The following is a 26056-nucleotide window of genomic DNA, read 5'->3' on the forward strand; positions in this document are numbered from 1 at the left end:
GATCCTGCTGCAGGCTGTGGGGAGAGTCGGTTCTACACAAGCACTCTCCCTGCAGCCCCTTACCTCATCGTCAGAGCGTGTGCTGCTCCGACCGCTCCTCTGGTGTCTCCTTCCGACAGTTGACCCTTTCTGTAATGGTGAGGGTAAGTAGACTGAGGAACCAAGTGAGGATTAGAACCCTGGCTCAAAAACAGAGAGCACCCCAATTGTAAGGCAGAGTTGAGAACCTAGAAAGGCTGCCTCCTACTTTGTTTTATGTACTGTTACCTTCTCAGTTGGTTGTTAAATAAGAAATAAGAATTATATGATGAATGAGTTTTCATTTCACCACATGGTAAAATATAAGAGACACTCTGGCTGTTTCTTTCAAGATTGTCATTTTGGGAGGATTTGTGTGACTGAACACAGCCATCTCTTTGTCACAGTTAACTGCTCCTACCCTCTTAGCCGGGACATCTGTCTTTTGGATTTCTCCCCTGTAAGGAGATCATTTTTTAATGTTAAACATATTTTGTAGTTGTGTTTTGTGCACCTGACAACCGTATTTATACCGAGCTAGTACAGAATCAGACTGCTGACAGAGAAGGCCTAGCCGAAATTATATTGTGTCCAAGGTAGGTGTTAAGTGCTTTGGTCCTGGGAGAACTCCTAGCCTGTTCCCATTGAGGCGCCTGTATCTTGGTTGTTCCCAGTATTGCTAATAAGCCTATTGGCTGTTTTTCTGAACCTTGCAGTATCAGAAAGCGACTCAGAAGGCAGCAGGGGAATTCTTCCACAGAGACAGAGGCTGCTGACTCTCTCCCAGGGAGGGAGGGACACGATGTAAAAGAAGGACCCAAGACCATGAGCAGTCTAATCTGAGGTTTCATGTGGAGCCCCTGCACACCACAGTAGACCCTCGGGTCACTGCAGTGTAATGTACCTGGACGGACATAATCCTAGCGAGATCTTGAGTCAGTTAAAAATGGCTTAGGGACTGGCATTGTGGCATAGTGGGTTAAGCCTCCACTTGGCAATGCTTCCAATTCAGCTTCCTGCTGATGGCCTGGGAAAAGCAGCAGAAGATGGCCCAAGTATTTGGACCTCTGCCACCCATGTGGGAAACCTGGATGAAGCTCGTGGCTCATCCTTGGCCATTGTTGCCACTTGGGGAATGAACCAGCGGATGGAAGATCTCTGTCTCTCTGTCTCTCCATCTCTCTCTGTAACTCTTCCAAATAAATAAATCTTTTAGAGAGAGAAAGATAAGGCTTAAAGGGGGAGAAACAGGTATTTCAGGAAAAATTCTGTCCAACATGATTATATTAATAATAAATATAATTTTAGAAAAAGACTATTTTTGTCTTATTTGAAAGGCAGAGAGCTAGAGAGACACATGGACACAGAGAGATCTTCCATATTTTGGTTCACTTCCAAATGCCTGCAACAGCCAGAACTGAGATAGACTAAAGCCAGGAGTTTGGGACAGATCTCCCATGTTGGGTGGTAGAGACCCAACTACTTGATCACCTGCTGCCTCCTGGGGTGTACATTAGTAGGAAGCTGGAATTGGAAGTGGAGCCAGGACACAAAGCAGGCACTCTGATGAGCGATGTGGGCATCCCAAGAGATATCTTTTTCACTGTGCCAAAAAGCCTACCCTCAAAATCCAATTTTTGGAGGACTTGGTTTATGCCAGCAGTATGTAGTCAGTGGTTTGCTTATAAACTTTAATTCTTGCAAATCATGGATGTTATCCCCATTAACTTGTCTTCGGTTGCTTAGCTATTACATAAAACAGGCAAGATTTTTATATTATATCCTGAAGTTTATGTTTTCCTCTATTGCTGCTAAAAGCTTTGTAAGTTTAACTGGGGAATTATTTTACAGATAATGTTACATAACCCATGCTTCCACAGTTAGAATTACTGTATTTTTGTCTGGGGATAATTATTTTCTCAAAATTAGAAGGCAGAAAAATCTGGTAGATGTTTTGTATTGTGTTATTTTCCCCTAAAACAAAGACGTATGGATAACTAAAAGTACAGCTTTGCATTTTGTGGCTTTTGTGTGATTTAAATAGTCTGCAAATAAATTATGTTGTTCTTTAAAAAAATATATCAAGAAGCCTGGAGTTAAGCCACAGGGCCCTTATTTTCCATGAAATGTCAAGGAGGTGGGCACTTGCTGCAGGTAGCACAGGTAATAGTACGAAATTGGGTCTGGAAGCCAGATTTTCAGATACTTAGACTAGTTCATTTTTTAATGATGTCATTTTTTAAATTAAATTTTTTTACTTATTGATGTTTTATTTCTAAGATACAGATTATGTAAATAATATTGTCATATTTTAAACAGTAATTCATCATTGGAAAAAACTTAATTACTTTATCTTCACCTTGTCCATTCCTTTGTAAAATAGCAATGTAATTCAGACTAAGGATTGGGTGTCAGGTTAAATGATAAACATATGATTGATAGCAGAGCTAACAGTTAAATGGTTGAAATTAGTAGAAGGTTAATTTCTACAAGGTTGAGACATTATTTAACAGTCTCTCGAAAATTGTTCAGTCTCAATTTATACTTAAAAATACATAGTATATGTATGAAGTGTGTTCCTTTTGAACGCTATCAGGAGAAATAGTTATGGAAATAACTTTAAGGAAAAGATGATTCAAAAGAATAACTTGAATGAATTTGTTGAGGTTCTCTGTGTAATTCCCTGGAAATAGGAATCATGGCTTTAAATCTTGTGAGAGAGGCTGGTGCCGCAGCTCACTTGGCTAATCCTCCGCCTGCGGCACCAGCACCCCGGGTTCTAGTCCTGGTTGGGGCACCAGATTCTGTCCCGGTTGCTCCTCTTCCAGTCCAGCTCTGTGCTGTGGCCCAGGAAGGCAGTGGAGGATGGCCCAAGTGCTTGGGCCCTGCAACCGCATGGAAGAACAGGAGGAAGCACCTAGCTCCTGGCTTTGGATCGGCACAGCGCGCCAGCTGTAGCAGCCATTTGGGGGGTGAACCAACAGAAGGAAGACCTTTCTCTCTGTCTCTCTCTCTAACTCTGCCTGTCCAAAAAAAAAAAAAAATCTTGTGAGAGAAAGCAAGGTCTTGCTGACGTACGCTTTGGTGTTGTGCACTAGTGCAGGTCATAGGACCTGTTCTCAGATTCTCCTTTCCTGAGTGCTTATCCGAGACGCCAGCCAGCTTAGCCAGCCGATGTATGAAACACACGTGCATGTAGTGTCCCCGCACATTGCACAGCGAATCATGCCAGGCTCGTGGTACTTAGGGTTTGTTTTTAGTGTGTAAGTGCAGTCTTACCTTTACTTACAGTGTCTCTCTTTTTGAATTGTCTACGTACTGTCTCATTGGGAATTTAGAGAAACACATGGAGTTCAGTGTTTTTTCTGCACAGTTTTTTCTTTCTGCGGTATCTGACAGCTGTTCTTGTTCTGTATCCCAGGTTTGTGTACAGTCCCCTTCTTAGTTTATTCTGGCACACAATGAAGTTTGTTTAAACAAGCGGCGTTTGTTCAGACCAAACATCCCTGTGCACTCCTGTGTGGGCGGAGCTTCAGTTACCTTGGGTGGCTTGGAGGCAACCGAGGCTGCTTTGTGGTGTTCCAGGGTTCCTCTGCACTTGGTCTGCATTCTGCAAGTACTGCGCACATATCCACGTGTCACACATCTTTAGCTTGGACTCTTGATTGTTTTTAAGTCAATCACTGTGAGAATGAGCCTTCTCTTCCTGCTGTGTCGTTTTTCTTAATGAGGTTTTTCTTAAGATATGTTTTTTCTCCCTGGCATTTATTTCTGTCTACGACATGGATTCAGTAGTTCAGGTTTTTCTCTGTTTATTTCCCCAAAGGGCAAGTGGAAGAAATACTCTGACATCTTTACACTGAAGGCCATGCACAGTTCCTCAAGGGAAAAATCAAATGGATTCTCACTCAGAATCTGTTTTCTCAAAATGGGTGCATATTCTATAAATACCCACTTGTCTACTTTTTGGTCAATTAGAAGCAGTGAATTTATAGAAGTGGTAAAACAGACTGTAATAGGCAGGTGTGTCTGTAACAGTGAGTAAAAATAGCTAGTATAAAGAAAGCGTAATAGAAAGCAAAAGATAAAAGATATAATAACTTTCAAAAAGGAAGGTATAGGGGCCGGTGTTGTGGTGGCACATCAGGTTAAGCTGCGTGCCACCTGTGACATTAGCATCCCATATGATTGCTGATTTGAGTCCTAGTTTGCTCCTCTTCTGATTTAGCTCCCTGTTTGTGCACCTGGGAAGCAACAGGTAATGGCTCAAGTACTTGGGTCCCTGCCGCCCATGTAGGAGACCTGCATGGAGGTCCTGTTCCAGACATTTAGGGAGTACAGCAGTGGATGGTTCTGTCTGTTTCTGTCTCTTGAACTCTGCCTTTCACATAAGTAAATCTTTTTAAAAAATGAATGTGTGAGTAAGGAGCTACACAGTAGTAGGATCTTCTGGGAATGTTAGAGGTAATAGAAGAGTTGTTCACTGGTTTTTGGTCATTTCTTCATATCCTGATTCATAAAGAACAAAATGCACTGTGGAAAAAGTGCAATCAATTTTAGTTTGTATATATGTGTGGATTTTTTTTTCTTTCAGTGAGCCTATTATAAAATGTAAAAACATGAATAAACTTCGTACCTTAGGATACATAGAAGCCTGCTGTATCTTCTGTGACTTCACAACTTTGCTTGGGGTTTAAGACACATTTGAATCTCGAGCCTTTGTTTTAATGTTGGGGATACATCATTCTTAGACATAGTGTTTTAAAAAGATGTTTACAGAGAACATAACTACAATTGCCTTTTTGTTTATTAATTTATTTTAGTTTGGGTACTGGAAACATTGTTTTAAATCCTTTCTTCCTGCCTCCTTTCTTCTTCTAGGTCCGTATGGCTCTGAAAAAGGCTGAAAAAGAATTTGAGCTGAGAAGCAGCTGGTCTGTTCCAGATGCACTTCAGAAATGGCTTCAGTTAACACATGAAGTGGAAGTACAGTACTACAATATTAAAAGACAGAATGCTGAAATGCAGTTAGCTATTGCTAAGGATGAGGTAAGCTTACATTTCAGAATTCACTGAATTTGTTTCATAGGCTAGGGGGATTAATCAGCCAAGATACAGAGATCTGAAGAGAAGACTTCTTATTCCAGATTCTTTTCTTGAATTGAAATTTATTGAATTGAAATTGACTAAAGTAAAATTATGTATAAACATGTATACCTTCCAGAATGACCTTAGTTAGGGTCACTAAAAGTTCATCATTATTATATTACTATGATAAATGTTTTATACAGAGCTTTTCTCCTCTAGGTTGCTGCTTCATATCTGATTCAGGTTAGTAGTTACTAGAAATTAATGTTGACACTCATCATCTGAAATAAGACTTAATCTGAACTCTAGCAAAAAAAAAAAAAAACAACTCAGTTCATTCACTAACACCTCCATTGCAGTAGGATATAGTTAATATTCGTCTGACTTAGAGATCCAGATCTTTCTGAACCATCAAAATAAAAGAAAAATTCTCCAGAACAAAGTTCTGAGTTTTGTCGATTGGCTTAGGAAAGCTTGCTTTCTCTCTCATCTGTTTTCTTTTTCAGAAAACAGGGCTCTATCTTGGCTAATAATTCACCAGTAGATTAATGATTATTAATATATTCAAAACCAAAATAATCTGGCTTTCAGACCTTGTCTTATTTTTCTCCCCTTGGGTTTCTAGGCAGAAAAAATCAAGAAGAAGAGAAGCACCGTGTTCGGGACTCTGCACGTTGCACACAGCTCCTCCCTCGATGAGGTAGACCACAAGATCCTGGAGGCAAAGTAAGAGTCCTATTTTAGCTGTGTGGATATAAGTCACAGATAGACCACTTACGTTTAAATTATTTAATCATGTAGAATTCTGAAACCTACATCTGTTCTGACGCTGGGTGATTTCTTGGATGAATGCATTGCCACCTTTGTGTTCTTGTAATTGCTTCTTATCAGTGCCCTAGTAAAGATTCCTAGTGCAACATGGATTCCTCTCTCGGCTTTTCCAGGAAAGCTCTCTCCGAGCTGACGACCTGTCTGCGGGAACGGCTCTTTCGCTGGCAGCAGATTGAGAAGATTTGCGGCTTTCAGATAGCCCATAACTCGGGACTCCCCAGCCTGACCTCTTCCCTTTATTCAGATCACAGCTGGGTGGTGATGCCCAGAGTCTCCATTCCTCCCTATCCGATTGCCGGAGGGGTTGATGACTTAGATGAGGACACACCCCCAATCGTGTCACAGTTTCCTGGTAAGTGCTGGGTTCAACAGAGTGCGGTGGTGCAGGTTTTAGTAGTCATTTTCTACTTTGTCCTTGTAGAAATCATGTATTTTGAAATGCGTAGCAAAAAGTTTTTTCATCCTTCATTTGCTGTTTTTTTTTTCTTTTTAATATTAGAAAATTGAGTGCCTACTGTTTGAGAATACCCTCTAAAGTACATATATGTATATATGCATTCTTTCTCTGCTGTGTATATGTATATATGACATATATATATATATATATCATATACATAGTACATACTCAGAGTGTTAAGAAGCCTCAATACTTGATTAATCTGATTGATCAACAAATGTTGGTTTGAGCAACTGTTACAACACTGCTTATAATTAAATTGAAACAGGGGGAGTCACATACAAGTATGATCGACAGTAAAGATAGCGCATTATAAATGCCAACTTATTGTGTGAATGAAGAACTGAGTATTGAAGGAAAACATCTTTCAAATGACAGCTTAACTTACTTTGGAAATAAAATTAGAGGAAGATCTTCGAAACTTGGATTTGAATTCTAGCTCTGCCGTTAACCAACTGTGGGCTTTGGGCCAGTCTGAGTTTTTTTTGCCATTCCCAGTAGGCATGTTTTAAATATTTTTTTAACTATTTCAATTATATTTTTTAGTATAAGAATATTGCCCTGATGTATTTAAATAATACAATACGGAGCAGTTTTCCTTTAAACAAAGTTAAACATTATATTTAGAAAACATACTTTTTTTGTTGCTAGATAGTATAACTCTTCTCAAAGGTTTTTTTTGCATATATAATTTTTATTATATCAGTTACTTTGGTTCTGTGCTTAACATTTTTTTACATTGTATGAGTATATTAGCTGTAACTTTTTGCAAAGTTGATTAGGTTTTGAATTTATTTTTCACAAAGATCTATTTATTTATTTGAAAGGCAGAGTTACAGAGAAAAAGGGAGAGAGAGTGATAGATCTTCTACCTGCTTATTCCCGTCCCAATGGCTGCAACCAGGCCTGATGCCAAGAGCCAATAACTTCATTTGGGTCTTCCACTAAGTGGCAGGGGCCCAAGCACTTGGGCAGTTTTCTGCTGCTTTCCAAGCACAGTAACAGGAAGCCAGATTGAAACTGGAGAAACTGGGACACAAATCGGCTGCCATATAGGATACTAGCACCACAGGTGGCAGCTTTACCCACTGCACCACAATGCTGGCCCCTGGATTTTGAGTTTAAAGTGATGTCTTTCTTGTATTTTTTTTAAAGATTTATTTATTTACTTGAAAGTCAGAGTTACACAGAGAGAGAAGGAGATGCAGGGGGGCGGGGAGGTCTTCCATCTGCTGGTTCACTCCCCAGATGGCCACAACGGCCGGAGCTGCACCAATACGAAGCCAGGAGCCAGGAGCTTCTTCTGGGTCTCCCATGCAGGTGCAGAGGCCCGAGAAGTTGGGCCATCCTCTACTGCTTTCCCAGGCCATAGCAGAGAGCTGGATCAGAAGTGGAGCAGCTGGGACTTGAACCGGCGCCCATATGAGAGGCCAGCACTGCAGGCGGCAGTTTTACCCACTATGCCATAGCACCAGCCCCTCTTTCTTATATTTGAAATAATTTTTAAAACTTTTTTATCTTTATTATCTACCTGATCCATTTTTTTTTTTTGATATTTGTGACTTCTTTGGAAACAGGATATTTAGAACAAGGTTTCAGAGATTGGGGAATAGAATTTAAGCATTCCATGTGAATATTCACATGGAAATCTGAGCCTTTGACAACACTCAAATCATGATATATGACTGTTTTCCACTTGGAATTTTTCAGTCTAATTGTTACACCTTTTTTGAAATTATAATTTAGAAAGTGTTCTAATTTTTAAAATTTTATTAATTCAAAGCTTCATTTGCAAATTATTTCTCAGTCAGTGATTGTGTTCTTGTATCATTTCTGAGGTTTTAAGTCTTTGGTTTAAACATGCACAGATAATGCCAGCAAAGTGAGGCAGCACCTAACCCTTAAAGGAGGTGGGAGGAGTGGGTAGATTGTAAATACAGCGGGCACTCAGGGTATACGACCTCATTCATTTCACTCACCCATCTTGTAGGCTAATAGTGGTTTCAAAGTTATGCCTAGATCTAGGCTGGCCCTGCTGTTTGAATATTTTCCATTTGTGTTTATTATACCCCCATAAGTTCACCAAATGCAGCACTGATTCATAGTATGTGTGTGCTTTTGGTTAGAAATCAGCTTTCTAAAGTCACAATGTCTCATTTAAATCTAAAATTATTTGATACCAAAATTGCTTATAAAGATGTATTCCCTAAATTTAGTTTTATTAAGTGCTTTGCTTTTAAGAAGCTCTTCAGGGCCGGCATTGTGGCGTAGAGGGTAAAGCTGCAGCCTGCAGTGCCAGCATCTCATATGGGCGCTGGTTCAAGTCCCAGCTGCTCCACTTCCAATCCAGCTCTCTGCTATGGCCTGGGAAAGCAGGTGGCCCAAGTGCTTGGGCCCCTGCACCCATGTGGGAGACCTGGAAGAAGCTCCTGGCTCCTGCTTCAGATTGGCGCAGCTCCAGCCATTTTAGCCATCTGGGGAGTGAACCTTCAGATGGAAGACCTCTCCCTCTCTCTTTCTCTATTTCTCTCTCTCTCTGCCTCTGCCTCTCTGTAACTATGCCTTTCAAATAAATAGATAAATCTTAAAAAAGAGCACTTTTTATTTTTTTTGAAAAAAAAAAGATTTATTTATTTATTTGAGAGATGGAGTTATAGATAGAGGAAGAGAGAGAAAGGTCTTCTATCTGAAGGTTCATTCCCTGAATGGCTAGAATGGCCAGAGCTGGACTAATACAAAGCTGGGAGCCAGGAGCTTCTTCTGGGTCTCCCACGTGGGTGCAGCGGCTCAAGCACTTGGGCCATCTTCCACTGCTTTCCCAGGCCATAGCAGAGAGCTGGGTCAGAAGAGAAACAGCCGGGACTTGAACCAGTGCCCATATGGGATGACGGCACTGCAGGTGGGGACTTTGCCTACTATGCCACAGTGCTGGCCCCTAAAAAGCACTTCTGAGTAGGGATGTTGGGTGGCCGCATCCTCATGTACAGTACAAGAAAGCACCCTAACTGTAAATAATTACCTAAAGCCTTAATTGTCATTAAGTAATGACAATTAAGTAATTGTGTTATACTTGAAAAAGTATACCAGTTTATTTGAAATTTAATACGACGTTTCAAAAATCCCCTGTTCTTATTTATTATCTGTAAAAAATAACCTAAGCTGGGGGCAGGCGTTGTGGTGCAGCAGGTTTTGCCACTGCTTGGGACACCTGCAACCCGTATCAGAGTGCCTGAGCTTTCGTCCCACTTCTGCTTCTGAGCTATAGCTTCCTGCTGATGCGTCTGGGAGGCAGCAGATGGTGGCCCCAGTGCTTGGGTTCCTGCCATCCAAGTGAGACTGCATGGAGTTCTGGCGCCTGGCCTGGCCTGGCCTGGCCTGGCCTAGCTGGTCACATTTGGGAATGAGCAAGTGGATGGAAGATTTTTCTATCATTCTGACTTTTTGTCTTCCACTCTCCCATTCTAATGCATAAATAAATCTTTAAAAAACAAAAAACAAAAAAACAAAAAACAAAACAAAACAAAAAAAACCTCTTGCCAAAGATTGCAGTTTGAGAGCTCTGCCGCCATCTAGTGGCACCTCAGGGGTACACCATTCTTAATTATTAAAGCATAGTTTCTGAACCTAGTTCGTAAGAAACCCTTGGTAGTGGAAGTAACATCGAGGGTAGAATGAGGGCTCTTTAATTTTGTACCCTAATAAGTGACCTTAAGTATTAAGTGCAAAATAGAAAGCTGTAGCAATAAATACACAGAATAATGTAGTCTGTGTTTAATTATGTGTAAAGAAAACATGTAGGAAATATCAGCTGCCAGCCCTCTGTAGCTAGAAGAATGGATGGTCCTTATTGTCTTATTCCTGTTTTAGTATCTACCAAATGCTTTCTTTGTGGGAACACACTAGCAAGTTATGTAAAAACAAATTATTATAAAGTCACTCACGTATTTGCAATTACTGACAATAATATGTTTCCCGTTAAACAGATTTGAACGTTTTGCCACATACATCATCCTTTTTCTTACAGTAAATCAGGACAGATGCAGCTAAGCCAGCTCGCTTTCCCTTCCCCCTCTGCTCAGTTGTGTATCATCTGGAGGCTTGTGGTAGTTTCACTGCATAGCAATGTATGTGGTTGTTGTGTGCTTAAATTTTACATAGGTGTTATTAAACTTCGTAACTTTTTTTGCTCAAAAGTGTGTTTATATGGAGATTAAATGCATGTAACTGTTGAGTGTGAGTTAAGCACAATTTATTGCAGTAAAAGACCCCAGTTTGTTTGTGTCTTTCTCTACTGTATAAGTTCTGTCTACTTTCCAATAGAACCTGTACAGCAAGAGGCCTCCTCGCATGTCTGACCTTGAGCGTGACTGTGGGTTTCTCTGTGAGGAGTTAGAATGGATTGCTGGGCCATTGGAAAGGCACCTCTCAGTCGGCACTGCCAAGCGGCCCCCAGAACGGTTCTGTTAGTGTTTGTACTCAGCGTTTCTGAAAGTACCCGTGTGACTGGATCCTCACCAGTGAATTTGTACCCCAACTGGAGTGGTGTCAAGTGCCACCTTCTTGTGTCTAACTCTTGGCTTCCTTCATGAGTGCTTATCTGTTGGCGTTTGTTCTGATTTCCAACCATCTGAATTGCGCATCCTTGCCATGGAGTCCTTCTGGGGTTCCTTGCTGATTCTTCAGGTTTTCTGGTTATTTGAGGTTGGTGGTTCTTCTTGACTTGAGTGACAAATTTGTGACTCTGACTTGTGTTTTTCTGTGGCTTCTTTGGAAGATGATAGATTGCTGTTTGTTCTTCTAAAAGTTTTTACGTTTTTCTTTAATCCTTTAGTCCTTTAATCCACCTGCAAGTTATTTTTGTTCATAGTGTGAGGTTGTAATCTAAATATATCTCTTGATGTATGGGTAAACAGTTGTCCCAGCCACATTCCTGCCCCATCACTGCCCACTGGTAATGCCTTGCTCTCCATAGATCCAGAAATGCTTCTGGCTCTCTGGTCCCATTGGCTCCACTCTGCTGTGTTGCTGTAGCTTTATAGGAATATTGATGTCCTTTTTGAAGATTAATTTCTAGATACCTTGTAGCTTTTCTGGGTAATTCTGTCTGTTACCTTGCTATGAAAAATTATAATTCACATTTTTTAATTCATTGTGAAAATTGTGTGTATGGTTAATAAGTTGTATTTTCCTTTCCAGTTCTCATGTCTTTCCCGCTCTCTTTATTGTTTAAGACCCTCAGTAAAATGTTGAATAAAAGTAGTGACTGCTTCCAATAGTGATTGCTGATCCTGACTTTAAAGAGAATATTTTCAATATTTCACTGTGAAGTATGATTTTTTTTGTGTGCTGTTATAGGTAGAGATCACTTTTAAGTTAAGGAAATTTTGTGCCTATTCCTATCTTGCTAGATATTTTTTAAATCAATGGGTGTTAAATTTTACCAGGTCCTCTTTTGCCTAATTTTAGGTATCACTAGTTTTATTTTTCTTTACTCTGTTGAATTTTAATTTGTTTACATAAATTCTTTTAAATGTCAGTAAAACTAATTTTTTTTTAAGATTTTATTTATTTGAAAGGCAGAGTTACAGAGAGAGGTAGAGACAGAGAGAGAGGTCTTCCATCCACTGGTTCACTCCCCAGATGGCCGCAATGGCTGGAGCTGGGCTGATCTGAAGCCAGGAGCCAGGAGCTTCTTCCAGGTCTCCCATGTGGGTACAGGAACCCAAAGACTTGGGCCATCTTCTACTGCTTCCCCAGGCCATAGCAGAGAGCTGGATCAGAAAAGGCTCATCTAGGACCATGTGGGATGCCGACTCTTCAGGCCAGGGCTTTAACCCGCTGTGCTACAGGGCCGGCCCCAACATACTATTTTTATAATTAGATTTTTGCACCTTTAGTCAGACATGGGATTAACCAATAATTTGCCTATAATAATACTGTCTTTGTTTGATTTTGGTATCAAGATGATATTAGCATCATAAAGAAAGAGTAATCCTATTCTTCTGTTCCATTCTTTGAAGCTTTTAGAGAGGAGATCAAAGGTGGTGATTGAGAATTGCACTCTGGAATAAGATCACTTTGGTTGAAACCATCCCCACTGTATGTTGTATGACTTGTAGGTGGTACTCCGTCTGAGTCACAGCTTCCTCCTCTAAAGATGTAGCCTGCTTTCTGGGAATATTTTAAAATTAAAACTAAATAATACCTGTATAGCGATTAGAAAAGGCTCTTTGCAATATTCAACCAAAATGGTATAAAGTTTTATTCTGTGCTCTGGAGCAGTAAAAGATGCAGATCGTTTGTTCTTCCACTATTTTAAAGAAAGCGCCTGTAAGTTTAACCTGGTATGTGTGTATATTTTGGCAATAGAGAAGGGGACAGTTTTTTCAAATACTGATTCAGCTTCTCTGGTGTTGAAAGTATAGATTTGTTCAATTGTATGTTTCTCAAATATTGCCTTTTATATTCGAGTTCTCAGATTGCTGGCATAAAGTAATTCATACCATTGTTTCTGATTTTTAAAATCAGTTAAAGCTGTAAAGGTAGGCACAGGCATTTGGCATAATAGTTAGAACACTGGTTGGGATCCCTGTGTCCCACAGCTGAGTGCCTGGGTTCAATTCCTGGCTCTTGCTCCTGATTCCAGCCTCCTGCTGGTGACCGCGGGAGGCAGCAGTGATGGCTCAAGGATTGTGTGTCTGCTACCCCTCGGGAGATATGGATTGAACTGTGGCTCCTGGCTTTGGGCCATTACAGGCATTTTGGGAGTGAACCAGCTGATGGGAACTCTCTGTCATATAAATCATCAGTAAAACAAAACAAGAAGTCCTTGAATCTTTTTGTTCCCAATAATTACTGACTTCTGTTGGCTTCCTTTTCCCCTTAATCTGGCATATTTTATCTATTTTACTTGTGAACTCTTATTTATTTATTTTTTTTGACAGGCAGAGTTAGAGAGAGAGAGAGAGAGAGAGAAAGGTCTTCCTTCCGTTGGTTCACCCCCCAAATGGCCGTAAGGATGGCATGCTGCGGCCGGCATGCTGCGCCAATCTGAAGCCAGGAGCCAGGTGTTTCCTCCTGGTCTGCCATGTGGGTGCAGGGCCCAAGCTCTTGGGCCATCTTCTACTGATTTCCTAGGCTATCAGCAGGAAACTGGATTGGAATTGGAGCATCTGGTACTCGAACCAGCATCTGGCACTGCAGGCGGTGTCTTTACCCACTGTGCCACAGCACCGGCCCCATTCATTTATTTCTACTATTTTACTTCTTTTTTATCGTTGGAGGGCTTCTTTTTGTTATTGTTGTTTCGTTTTGTTTTAGTATTTAAACACTAGGTCATAAATTTTCAGTTCTCTTTTCTTCCTTAATATGCAAGGGGACCTCAAAAAATCTGTGGAAAGATGGAATTAAAAGATTTTTTTTAACAAAGGCTTTTCAATGTATGTAAACTCCATCAAGTTCAAGACACTTTCGTAAGCGATGACACCAACCATTTAGTCTTCCTGAGGAACTGGTGGTAGTCTTGTCAATGCAACCTTTTTGTTTTTGTTTTTTTTCCTTTTTTACATTACAACACTCTTTAAAGATTGTTTTAAGATTAGGAAATAAAAAGATGGCAAAAAGTTGGATGCCTGGGGATTTCCCATCTCTTGCAAAGTTGGTCCTTACTTAATGAAAGGGATGAGTCCTCCGTGGAGGAGGGCTCTGGCAGTGCTCTGCTGGGAGTTCGTCTGCCAAGGCTTCAGCCCGTTTTCTCACAGCACTCTCCTGGTAAGCAAATGGTCTCCTCCTTCAGCCCTCCAGAAAGTCCACCAACAAAATGTCCTGAGTGTCACCAAAGCTGTTGCCGTGGCTTTTGCTAGTCCATTTTTGCTGTGACTGGATACTTCCCCTCTTGGTAGTCATTGCTTTGGTTGTGCTTTGTCTTCAGGACCATACTGGCAAAGCCAGGTTTCATCTCTTGCTCCAGATCTTCAAAGAAATGCCTCAGGATCTTGATCTGAAGGTTTCCATTGAGAGCTCTGTTCTTGTCTAAAACCATTGCATCTGGGTGGTTTTAAGAAAGAATTAGGAGGCTGGCGTTGTGGCATAGTAACTAAAGCTGCTGCTACATTGCCGGCATCCCCTATGGGCGCTGGTTCTAGTCCTGGGTGCTCCACTTCTGACCCAGCTCTCTGCTGGTGGCCTGGGAAAGCAGAAGATGGCCCAAGTGCTTGGGTCCCTGTACCCACATGGGAGACCCAGAAGAAGCACCTGGCTCTTGGCTTTAGACTGGCCTAGTTTCAGTCTGCTGTGGCTGTTTGGGGAGGGAATTAGCACATGGAAGATCTCTCTCTGTCTCTTCCCCCTCTCTCTGTAACTGTGTCTTTCAGATAAATAAATCAGTTTAAAAAATTAGTAATCTAAAAGATAAACCTGAGAAAATTTCTATGAATGTAGTACAAAGAGACTATTAAATTATTCAGACATGTGAAAGATAAGGTAAAATCCAACATAGAACTAATAGACCATTATTAGTCTATAACTAATACTCTTTTAACCTATCATCTGAGTTTTTAATTTCAGTAACTTTGTTTTTCATTTCTATTAGTTCTCCCTGATTATTTTTAAAGTCTATTTTAATGCCTATTTTCTCATATTTTCACTTTATTATTTTGTAGTTTAATGAGTTAAAAATACTCATTTAAATTGTCATTTGATAATGAGAGTATTATTTATTTATTTTTTAATGATTTATTTATTTACTTGAAAGGCAGAGCTACAGAGAGGCAGAAGCAGAGAGAGAGAAAAGTCTTCCATCTACTAGTTCACTTCCCAGATGCCCTCAACAGCCAGAGTTGAGCCGATCCGAAGCCAGGAGCCAGGAGCTTCTTCTGGGTCTCCCACGAGGCTGCAGGGGCCCAAGGAATTGGGCCATCTTCCACTGCCTTCCCAGGCTATAGCAGAGCTGGACTGGAAGTGGGACTCGAGCTGACACCCATATGGGATGCTGGCACTGCAGATGATAGCTTTACCCGCTATGCCACAGTGCTGGCCCCAGTAATCCCTCATTTAAAATTCTTTTGAGTTATTATTAAAAGAACTTCCAGTATTTTCCTTGGAAAATTCTTTCTGTGAGGAGTAGAAGTACCCCTCAGAAGACTTTGCTGTTTTTTCTTTATTAGAGTTTCACAAATCCAACTGCTAGAATGAACATTGAATTCCAAGTTAATATGAGACACAGACCCAGAGTATTACGTTTTTCACAGGAGTCTTAAAAATCTCTGTATTGGGACATCACACAATGAAAGAAATTTCCTTATTCATTTGTGAGCTTTTTTTCTTTAAAGATTTTATTTATTTATTTGTTTGAGAAGTAGAGTTACAGGCAGAGAGAGGGAGTGACAGAGAGAGAGAGGTCTTTAATTCACTGGTTCACTCCCTAAATGGCTGCAATAGCTAGAGCTGGGCCAATCTGAAGCCAGAAGCCAGGAGCTTCTTCCAGGCCTCCTATGTGGGTGCAGAGGCCCAAGCAATTGGGCCATCCTCCACTGCTTTCGTGGGCTGCCCACAGAGAGCTGGATTGGATGAGGAGCAGCCAGGACCTGGGCCAGTGCTCCTATTGGATGCCAGTGCTGCTTGCGGAGCCTTAGCCCACTATGCCACAGCACTGGCCCTGGTGAGATTTTTAATAGATCCTTTCACCGAGGGATTCTCCCCTTCCAGGCTTGGGCTTTTATGTCGTGCACTCATAAAATTTCAGTTCTTCACTTCACATGGACACAGGCCTCATCTTAGATCCTCAAATTAAACTGCATTCCCTAAGACTGGTAAGCCTCACAGCAGGTGTAGCTTCACTCACAGGCCGGTTCACATTTGCTTTCAGTCTCTTCCTTTTGGCATCTGAGAATTATCTGGTGTCCCTTATGTGTTCAGCTGTGCATTGAAAACAATTACTAGATTTTGTCCAGCATTCTGGAGAGTTTAAGCAAATACAAAGTGTGTTGGTGGGGACTGGGAGATAGTGATGAGATTATTTACTGCCATATTGGTGGAGCTATAAGTCTACATGCACTATTCTTGATGGGTCTTCGTAGAATAAAAAGTTACCTCAGAAATAAATTTCTAAACAGTGAACTTTAATGTGTCATTTGCCCTTATGAATCACAGGCATGAATGAATGTCTTCATTAAGAATTAATGATGACCTGAAGGTGGGATAAGACATTCATTTTCACATTTCATAAAATGAAGGCTTATTTCAAGGCTAAAGTGCACTGCTCTTTAATCTTCCGTGAATTTCGTGATACTACAGCTGCGTTCAGCTCTGTGTTGAGCCCTTCGAGCAACAGAATCGGGGCCTCTCAGCTCCAGTGGAGGGATTTCCTAGGCAAAGGAGATGGCAGCATACAGAAGAAGTAATGTTCAGGAAAGCCTGTTGAATTACAGCCGTTTACAGAAGCAGCCAGTATTCTGATTCCCATTCTTTTTGTTATGTTCTCTCACTGGATTACTTTGAAGTTTCGTTACATAAGTGACTGCCTCGTTAAAACTTCTTCATGCAGTAGTTTCCCAGCTCTGTGGGCCATGCTCCTTTTTTGAGTTAATCCTGATCCCTCTCAGACCTTCCCATCACTGATCTTGCTACTTTCACTGCATGTTCCAAACAACCGGTGATTTCTGCAAATGACTGCAGTATATGCCATGAATTGTACCGTGGACACATCCTTTAGTATTTGCAGGACATAATTTCTTCTGTTTGGCAAAGTGAGAACATTGGACTAAAGATTTCCAGGGATTCAACAGATTCTCTAATCTATGAATAGAAATCAGAGAGAGAAAAATCTAAAAATTTGTTTGCCTACTAAGTTAACAAATATTTCTATTTCCATGTCATTTGTTTGGAATAAACGTTATTTGATTTTGAGGGAGGTAATAAAAATTTTTGAAATACTCCTTTTAATTTTACTTTATTTTCTGCATTTCAGTCCATTGGGTCGTTTCAGTGGCTTTTTTTTTTTTTTTATTAAGATTTACTTATGTATTTGAAAGAGTGACAGAGAGAGAGGTAAATTCCATCTGCTGGTTCACTCCCCAGATTGTCACAATGGCCAGAGCTGAGCCAAGCCAAAGCCAGGAGCTTCATCTGGGTCTCCCACATAGGTGACAGGGACTTAGGCACCTGTGCCATCTTCTGCTGCTTTTCCCAGGACATTAACAGGGAGCTGGATCACAAGTGGAGCAGCCAGGACACAAATAAGCACTCATATGGGATGCTGGTGTCGCAGGCGTCAGCTTTATCTACTATGCCACAATGCTGGCCCCTCAGTGGCTATTTTCTGTTAGCATCAGGCGTTGGTTTACTCTGTAAATACTTGCTGAACATTTACTTTTTGCCCAGCCCTATGCCAGATGTTATAATGCAATAGTGATGATTTATGATTATGTCTTTTGGACCTCGGAGTCCATTGGAGGACAGACAAGAGCCATGCACTGAGATATGTTATGTAATGGGGAAGTGTATTGTGATATTACTAAATGAGCACAACAGGGAAACACACCTGAAACTTGGAGAGGTTGGAAGAATTCTTGAGGAGCTGCCATTTAAGGCAAGACCTGAAATGACAGGTCAAGAGAGAGATGGGGAAAAGAGGCATGGAGGGAAGAGAGAGATGGTATATCCAAGGAACTGAGAGAGGTACACTCCTATGATGGAAGAGAGGGATACTAGCTCCAAAACAGAAGCTGGATGAATGGGGCAGTCTATTCCACGTTAAAGAGTTTGGCTTTAAGAGTTTTAATCAGAAAGATGTCACTTTTCCATTTTACAGTCAGCATGCAGGTAGAGAATGCAGTGTAGAGAATAAACTCATGGGAAAAGATCAGTTGGGAGACTGGTCTAACAGTCCAGGAATCTGTCAGCAGTGGCGACATAGGGAGTAGACAGAAAACAGTTAGCAGTTGCCAGGAGCTGGGCACGGAAGGGTGAACCCCAGCAGGGCACAGGAGTTTTGGGATAGTGGGACTATTCCGTCTCTTGATCGTGATGGTATGCATCTTTTCAAACTCACGGACTTGCATGCTGAACCTGGAGAGTTTCACTGTATGTAAGTTCCACTGCAATAAACCTGATCATTAAAAAAATAAATACATAAACGGAAGAGAGATTCCAGCTGAAAACCACTGTAGGGTAGAGGAGAGTATTTTGTTGTGTTTATTTTTCTCTGCTTGGTTTTTTAGGTTTACATTTTCAGCATTTGTTTTTAAGTGAAAATATAAGCTAGGGAAAGAATAATCAGTAACTAAGGTCCTTGAACCTGGGGTAAAGAGTTAGATAGATAAATGGAAGGATCAGAGTGTATAAAGCGGAAGGACAGAAACCTGATTAGAATCCAAGTGTCGATGACTGAACTTGTAGTTTTTAAGTTTGAACAGTTCTTACGGTTAGCACAACAAAGCGTGCCCGTGGGTGGGGGCGTAGAGACGAAGGTCACAGGAGAAGACATAGAAACTGTCCATTCCGTGGTGAAGGTGTGGGCTAGGTCTTTCAAGTGAAGTTGCTTGTGCAGGTGGCAGTCATGTGGGTGGACTGAGAGGAGAGGAGACAGTGACCAGGGAGGGACCGGTGAGTAGACATGGAAGATACATACTCTGTAGCCCCATGAGCTTCAGAGGGAACTCATTTGTTTCGAAAGTGCTGAGGGCAGCACTGGGAGTCAGGAGCCACTGACCCTGGGTCCGATGCTGTAGCATGAGGTGTGCGGCACTGAATGGTGTCAGCTCTAGAAGGTGGTCTTGGGCAAGCTGTTTCCATGAAAAGAGGAAATGGACTGCCCCTTCAGTGGGGACAGTGAGGATGTGGGGGAATTTGTTTACCGTCTGCATAGGTCTGGGCAGACTGGCAGCAGAAACAGGGTGACTTAAGGCTTACATTAGTTCCACAGTGATCAGTGTAGAAGAGAAAAGTTTTGGTCTTAGTTGGGCCTAGTCAGCTCTGAGACCGAAGGACAGTGTTTTAAACTTCTTGAAGTTCAATCAGGTTGTGCTACCTCAAGAGATACCATTGTTTAAAAAAAAAAAGTTCCACCCTACTTTAATTGTAGTTCTCCTGTTTTATTGTCAGCATTCATACAGTGTTGGCAGGGCAACACAGAGTCTTTATTAGTGTGCTATAAGGATTTCTGAACTTAAGGATTTGTTACCTTGGGCAAGTTTTTTAAACCTTTGTGATTAGTAATGTTAGAGTTGATGTGAAAGCCTCATGCATTTATGGTAACTTCCCTTTTATTTTTCAGGTCTGTTTTTACTTTTGTTACATTTCTGTTTTTTAACTTCCCTAGTGTAGGTGGTATAAAATGGCTATAGTCGCACAATTACTTCGATGAAGGGAAATTGAACAGGGGCCCCTTGGTGACATCATTGCCCTAGTGTGTGCATTTGTAATAACCGTGAAGGGAGTGTCGAGCTGACTCAGTCAGGGTTTTGTTCCTTGCTCTTTTCCAGGGACCATGGCTAAACCTGCTGGATCACTGGCCAGAAGCAGTAGCTTGTGTCGCTCTCGTCGCAGCATTGTGCCGTCCTCGCCGCAGTCTCAGCGAGCCCAGCCTCCCCCCCACGCTGCTCTCCCGCCGCACGCTCGGCACCCCCACCTCCCCCAGCACACACAGCACTCGTTGCCTTCCCCTGATCCAGATATCCTCTCCGTGTCAAGCTGCCCTGCGCTCTATCGAAATGAAGAGGAGGAGGAGGCCATCTACTTCTCTGCTGAAAAGCAATGGTACTGGCAGTGAATACAGTGCGGCATATGTTGGGGTTGGGAGGAAGTGCGCTGTGAGGATGGCAGCACGGTGGGAGGAGAGGTGCACTGTGTTAGTGTTCTGACCTTGATGCACAGAGCAAGTTAGCACATTGTTATGGGCCTTAGACCGCACCGTTTCTCAGCTCTCGGTTTCCTGTGATACAGTCCAAGCCACATTCTGCTCAGGGTCTTAGCAAGCTGAAACCAACGTGTTGCCGGGGCTGCATTCTCAACCAGAGTTCAGGGGGCTGCCTCCAAGCTCTTGTGGCTGTGGCCGACTTCAGTTCCTTGTGGTTATAGCACTGTGGTACGGGTTCTGGTACCTTCTGTGAGGGAGAGGCCATTCTCAGTTCTAGAAGGACACTGCTGTTCCTTGCCTTGTGCCCTCCACTTTCAAAGCCAGCAGTAGAGAAGTTCCCCTGCAGGTACTCCTCTCTATTTGATCGCTAGACTCAACTTTGAAAGACTCCCCTAATAACAGTCTCTATATTACGGTCAGCTAGCTGGAGGCCTTGGTTTTCTCTGCGTGGTCCCTGCACAGCGGCACCTATGTGTGTTTCATTGAATAACTGGAAGAAGGTGTGTGTGCCTTAGGGCCTGGCAGAATTAGGGACCGTCTTAAAAATTCTGCTTCACAAGCATTTGATTTGACATACAAGTGCTTAGACGCCACAGGACACAGTCGATGGAGGTCTCAGGATGTGAACTCACTATATGAACAATTTTATATGTAAAATGTAGAACATGAGCTGAAATGTGCTTGAGCACAAAGAAACATCTGATACCACTTCGCGTTAAAAATATTTGTTGTCACTTAATGATTCATTCTGTTAATGTGCTGAACAAGCAGTGTCATACGCCAAAGGTTTTAAAAAAATGTCAGAAACTTAGAGGAGGAGGTTGCATTCAAAACTTCTTCTTTTAGCGAGATGGGTGCAGCAGCAGCGTTGCATTCCAGTTCAGCCCAGGACAGCCATGTTCCTGAGTCCTGGTGCCGCAGAGGAGCTCTTCCTAGATCACTCTCCTTTTGAAGCAGTGTGTCATGGAGGGACAGAGAAACTGGTGTTGGTTTCAGATTTTACCACTTAGCCGCCATGGAGCCACAACATGTTACCACCTCCATATGAGAGAGTAAAGCCATGGGCTGGGCGCCTTCAGGAATCCCTTGTAGCTCTCTGTCACATGACTCCCTAGATGACATTGTCAGGTAATCATTTTCTGCCCATAACTGTCTTACCAGCTAGTCAATGGAAATTGTCCGGTTAGCAGAGGATCACTGTAGCATGTTCCTAAGGAGGTGATCCTGGTTTTGTATCCTCCTTGTAGTTGGAGAACTTGTTGCACCTCTGTGTGGATAGCACTTGGTGATGGGCTCTTTGCCATGTAACTGTAGTCATCAGCAGGATGACTGTGTGGCTTCTGGAAATCAGTAGGAAAACCAGTGCTGTGCTGTCCAATAGAACTTTTTGCATTGATAGACATCTTTAGTCCTCATCTCAAACAGCAGTGTCAAAAAGTCACAGCTAGTTCATAAATATGAGAAGACTTCACATTCTAACACCATTTCTTTCTCTTCATTTTCAGTCGCTCGACTGTTGAATCAGCAGAATCTTTACAAAATGATAGTATTTAGTATTTACTGATCTATGTTGTATGCACTGTGTGCATGTGTGTGTGTGTGTATGCCCATTTAAACTTCCCTCTGAATTAGGTCTTCTAAATTTATAAAAGAACATGCTGTAGGAAGACTGTGCAATTTTCAGTTGTTCTAAAGCTACACTCCAAATCAGAGTAGTTATGTAGAACAAGCAGCACTTTATGTTGTTAGTTGTTTGGGATTTAGAATGTTGGAGGTAGCATTCATGTATATAGACATAATTACATAAATTAGGCAACTTAGAATATATCTAACATATATCCACATAAAATTTATGTCAAAAGTAGATACTGTACCTTCAATAAACATGCATATAAATAACGTGAAGAATGATGGTAATTGTAGGCCATCCGAGGTGAGAGGTGGTGCAGTTCATTCACTCTATAAATACGAATTTAGTCCTTGCTGTGTGCTGTGCACTTGCGATAGCTTGAGCTGCCAAGACAAGTGATACGAGGTCCTGGCCTGGTTCTTGCTGGTGGATTATAAGCGTGTGTGTTCTTGCCTTCCTATTCTATCCTTAGCTCTGTTCCTTCTCCCACTTTGTTTCTTTTGCCAGCTACTTTTTGCCTTGACCCTCTCATCCTTAATTATCCCTTTCGCAAAATGAACAGTATTCACAGCGGGCTCAGTGCGTATGAAAGTGAACAAGTCACGATCCCAAGTCTTCAAGATCTAACTCTGCTCATTTACCCAGCACGTTTCTATTGAGTCCCTCCTGTGAGCTTATCACTATTCTGATAGAAAGAATACAGAAGTTAGGAAGGCTCCCTGTTCTTACTAAGGTTGTTTCCTTCTGGAAATATCCTCTTAGGCACTCCTAAGTTCTGGAGTGCTAAAGACAGGCAAACAGAATGCTGCATTAGGGCAGTCAGGGAGCGTCTCTGGGGAGACAGTGGTAACGGGAAGGGCAGATGTTAACCATGTACAGATGGAGAGGGAGGCAGCCATCTAGCCAAGGGAGGAATGAGCACAAAGCCCCAGGATGCTCCCGGATTGCAAGTTGGAAGAGTGAGAGGTAGGATGTGCCCTCGGAGAGAGAGCCAGGGCCAAACAGGTGTCCTAGGCCTTGACAAGGATCTTGGGTTTTCCTCCACGTATGAGAGAAAGCGTTGGGAAGTTTGGAGCACGTGAGTGATGTGCTGATTGCATTTAAGAAATCCCTTTAATGGCTGCGTGGGGAAGTAACGTAGAGGGAAGAACAAGAACGGAAGCAAGGGGACCAATTAGAAGGCTGTTGCAATCACTGAAATGAGTTCATGGTGGTTGTGGGAAAGGGATGGCAGCAGGGAGGGTGATAAGAAATGGAGATGAGCTATATTTTGAGGGAATGGCTGATTCCATTTTCTGTACATTGGCTGTGGGGTTATGAACTTTATTTCTCCATTCGTGTTCACTTTTCTATCCACTGTGGAGAGAAAGGGGGAAATGCTCCAAGGAGGAACCCTGTGAGGATTGATCAAATGTCTGTTTTTTAAAATAGCATCATATACTTCCTTTTACTTCCCATGCACTCCCACGGCCTGCTGTGCCTCAGTTCCCCTGCCTCCCCGATTTAAAACTTGTCAGAACTTAGAGGGTAGCCTAGTGTATCACCTCCTTCTCTAGAAAGCTGTATTTCATCAAGTAATATCTAAGAAATGAGACAGCACCCAAGATTTGTCTTTTCCAATATATATTGTCAACTCTGAGTTAAGAAGAAAAACACTCTGTATTGAAACAAAACACTTAAGTCACTGAAATGGTCAGAAAAAATAAACTGTAACACTTAGACATCTCTCTCTGACGGTTGAGGAAGGGGTAGCTTACATTATGTGACTTCTTATATTTCACAATTTCATTGTCATAGTTTGTTAAAAATTCAGCACGAGTGTTGGTAAGCTGTATTATTTAAGGTAACAATTTTCTAATTTGGATGAAAGGTGTATGGAGTTGCGATATTCATCTCCCTTTTCGATTTTAACGGTTCAGCCCTGAAAGTCGTTTTAGTTAGGGTATCAGCCAGTACTCTTAGGGATGGATACGTAGGCATAAATGTTCACCTTGCTTCTGTCTCCTTCAGGGAAGTGCCGGACACGGCCTCCGAATGTGACTCCTTGAACTCTTCCATTGGAAGGAAGCAGTCTCCTCCATCAAGCCTGGAGATACACCAGACGTTGTCCTCGCGGAAGGTCTCCCGCGACGAGCTCTCCCTGGAGGACTCCTCCCGCGGGGAGTCGCCTGTCACGGCAGATCTCTCCAGGGGCTCCCCTGATTGCGCGGGGCTGACGGAGACCAAGAGCATGATCTTCAGTCCCGCCAGCAAGGTGTACAACGGCATCCTGGAGAAGTCGTGTAGCATGAACCAGCTTTCCAGTGGCATCCCGGTGCCCAAGCCGCGCCACACGTCCTGTTCCTCAGCTGGCAACGACAGCAAAGCAGCCCAGGAAGCCCCCACGGTCGCCAGGATCGGCAGCATCCCACATGACCTTTGTCACAACGGAGAGAAAAGCAAAAAGCCATCAAAAATCAAAAGCCTTTTTAAGAAGAAATCAAAGTGACCTGACAGCCTCCGTGGAATCGCATCCAAGTGGCATCTGTAACTTTTACCTCCCACCCCCCACTCCTGTTTTTTTTGTTTGTCTTCATTTTAGGAATGTAACCCCTGTTGGGGCTCTCGGGACCGGGGTGGGCCCCAGTGGAACATCCCTAAGGGCCACTGTCTACTGCCTGCTTACTTAAATGACTATACAGTCGACTCGTCAAGGCAGTTAGTATTGAAAAATCAAGAGAGGAGACAGTTTACAGTCACTTCCGCCTATTTATTTCTGCTTTGTTATTAGTGATGTAAATACAATATTTCGTTGAGAGCCACTATGGACTTACAAGCTTTAACGGACTCGTAAGCCAGCATGGGCTTGCCAGAATTTCTTGTTTACCAGAGCATCTTCTTATCTTTCCACAGAGCTTATTTACATCCTGGACTGACTAACTTAAAAGAAGTAAAACCAATTGCACTACTGTTTTCCAGACTGGAAAAAAAAAATCTCTGCAAGTGAAACTGTATAGAGTTTATATTATAAAAATGACTATGGATAAGGGGACTGTTTTCACTTTTAGATCAAAATGGGTTTTTAAGTAGAACCTAGGGTTTCTAATTGACTTGATTTCTGGAAATGAAAACCCATGCTTTTGTTATGGGAAGCTTCTTTAACTGCATTTAATATTACAGAGTTTCAAGTTCTGCCGTGAAGATCATGTCGTTTCGTTTTCCCCAGGGCTTTCACTGTGATTTACTGCATTGCAGGCTGTATGATAAAATATCAATAATTTAAAGAGAGAAGGCTCTTGATTCCTTATGCAAGCGGAAGAGTTGAAACTTGATCGAAGGACTTAAAACATTCACAAGCTTAAACCGAGGCGGGGGGTTGTGGGGATTCAGGCACTTGTTTACAGACTTTGAATAACTGCAAAGGATTTATGGTTTGTGAGAAATTTGTACTGTGGAAAAGATAATAAATTGGAGACGTTATTGTGTGGGATTGTGCTGATTTTTGTTGATAACACTCCACTAAAAACACTGTATGTTTTCTGGAGAGCTCTGTAAACTGTCTTACTGCTTAATTGCAATATAAGAAAGAGTGATGTTTCGGAAGTAAGTTGTCAACAAATTTCTTTCTATTTTATATTGTTTGTCATATTTTTATGTAGTTTGAAATGTTTAAATGTTCTAATATCAAGATTAACAAATATAAATTTATGGTGCATTTAGATTGTGTTGTTTTAATTTGTAAAGCTGGGTGTTCATTCAATGGACAGATTGTTAGAAGGGTAGCTTTTGCCGGTGAGAATTGAGTCACAGGGAGCAGCGAAGAGCATTAGCACCTAGGGGTTTCTGCTTCTACCGCTGTTAAAAATTTGGTCATCAGCGATCTGTTTAATGCAACATGGATGGATGCTTGGGTGAACAGCAGACACATAAAGCTAGCGTGGTTTTCCCGTCTACACACATAAGTAATGTCTACTCCAGTGCTACGCAGGTGAGTGGACATGCTGATTGATAAGCAAGAAGTTTCTTTTTGATTTGCTTCAAAGGAACACCTTGAAGAGTATGAGGGATTTCCTGACATCTCCTGTAAACTGTGATTGTTTATTCTCTGTATGCTCCTGTTGGGAACTGTTACAGAAGGTCTTGAGTGCTATTCATATAGGCTGATGTTTCATATATTGAATAGACTGAGTGCTGTGTG

General features: G+C 41.9%; 1 protein-coding gene across 6 annotated transcripts in view; it reads left to right on the forward strand.

Moving 5' to 3' along the window:
* Positions 1–25577, forward strand: part of STIM2 (stromal interaction molecule 2) — a 176565-nt gene extending 150988 nt beyond the window's left edge. For 3 of the 6 annotated variants that reach the window (XM_002709383.6, XM_070068117.2, XM_089327031.1), the window contains 6 exons: positions 4900–5067; positions 5326–5349; positions 5732–5832; positions 6051–6289; positions 19876–20149; positions 23890–25577. In XM_002709383.6, coding sequence (XP_002709429.4) covers positions 4900–5067; positions 5326–5349; positions 5732–5832; positions 6051–6289; positions 19876–20149; positions 23890–24367 — 1284 coding nt within the window. In that variant the 3' untranslated portion in view covers positions 24368–25577. The remainder of the gene's footprint in view (positions 1–4899; positions 5068–5325; positions 5350–5731; positions 5833–6050; positions 6290–19875; positions 20150–23889) is intronic. The other 3 variants (XM_008274823.5, XM_070068118.2, XM_089327032.1) reach the window with 1 other exon arrangement.
* Positions 25578–26056: the final 479 nt, after the last annotated feature.

This window comes from Oryctolagus cuniculus, chromosome 2 (genome assembly GCF_051225735.1).
Source record: "Oryctolagus cuniculus isolate XC-2025 breed Fujian yellow rabbit chromosome 2, ASM5122573v1, whole genome shotgun sequence".
NCBI lineage: Eukaryota > Metazoa > Chordata > Mammalia > Lagomorpha > Leporidae > Oryctolagus > Oryctolagus cuniculus.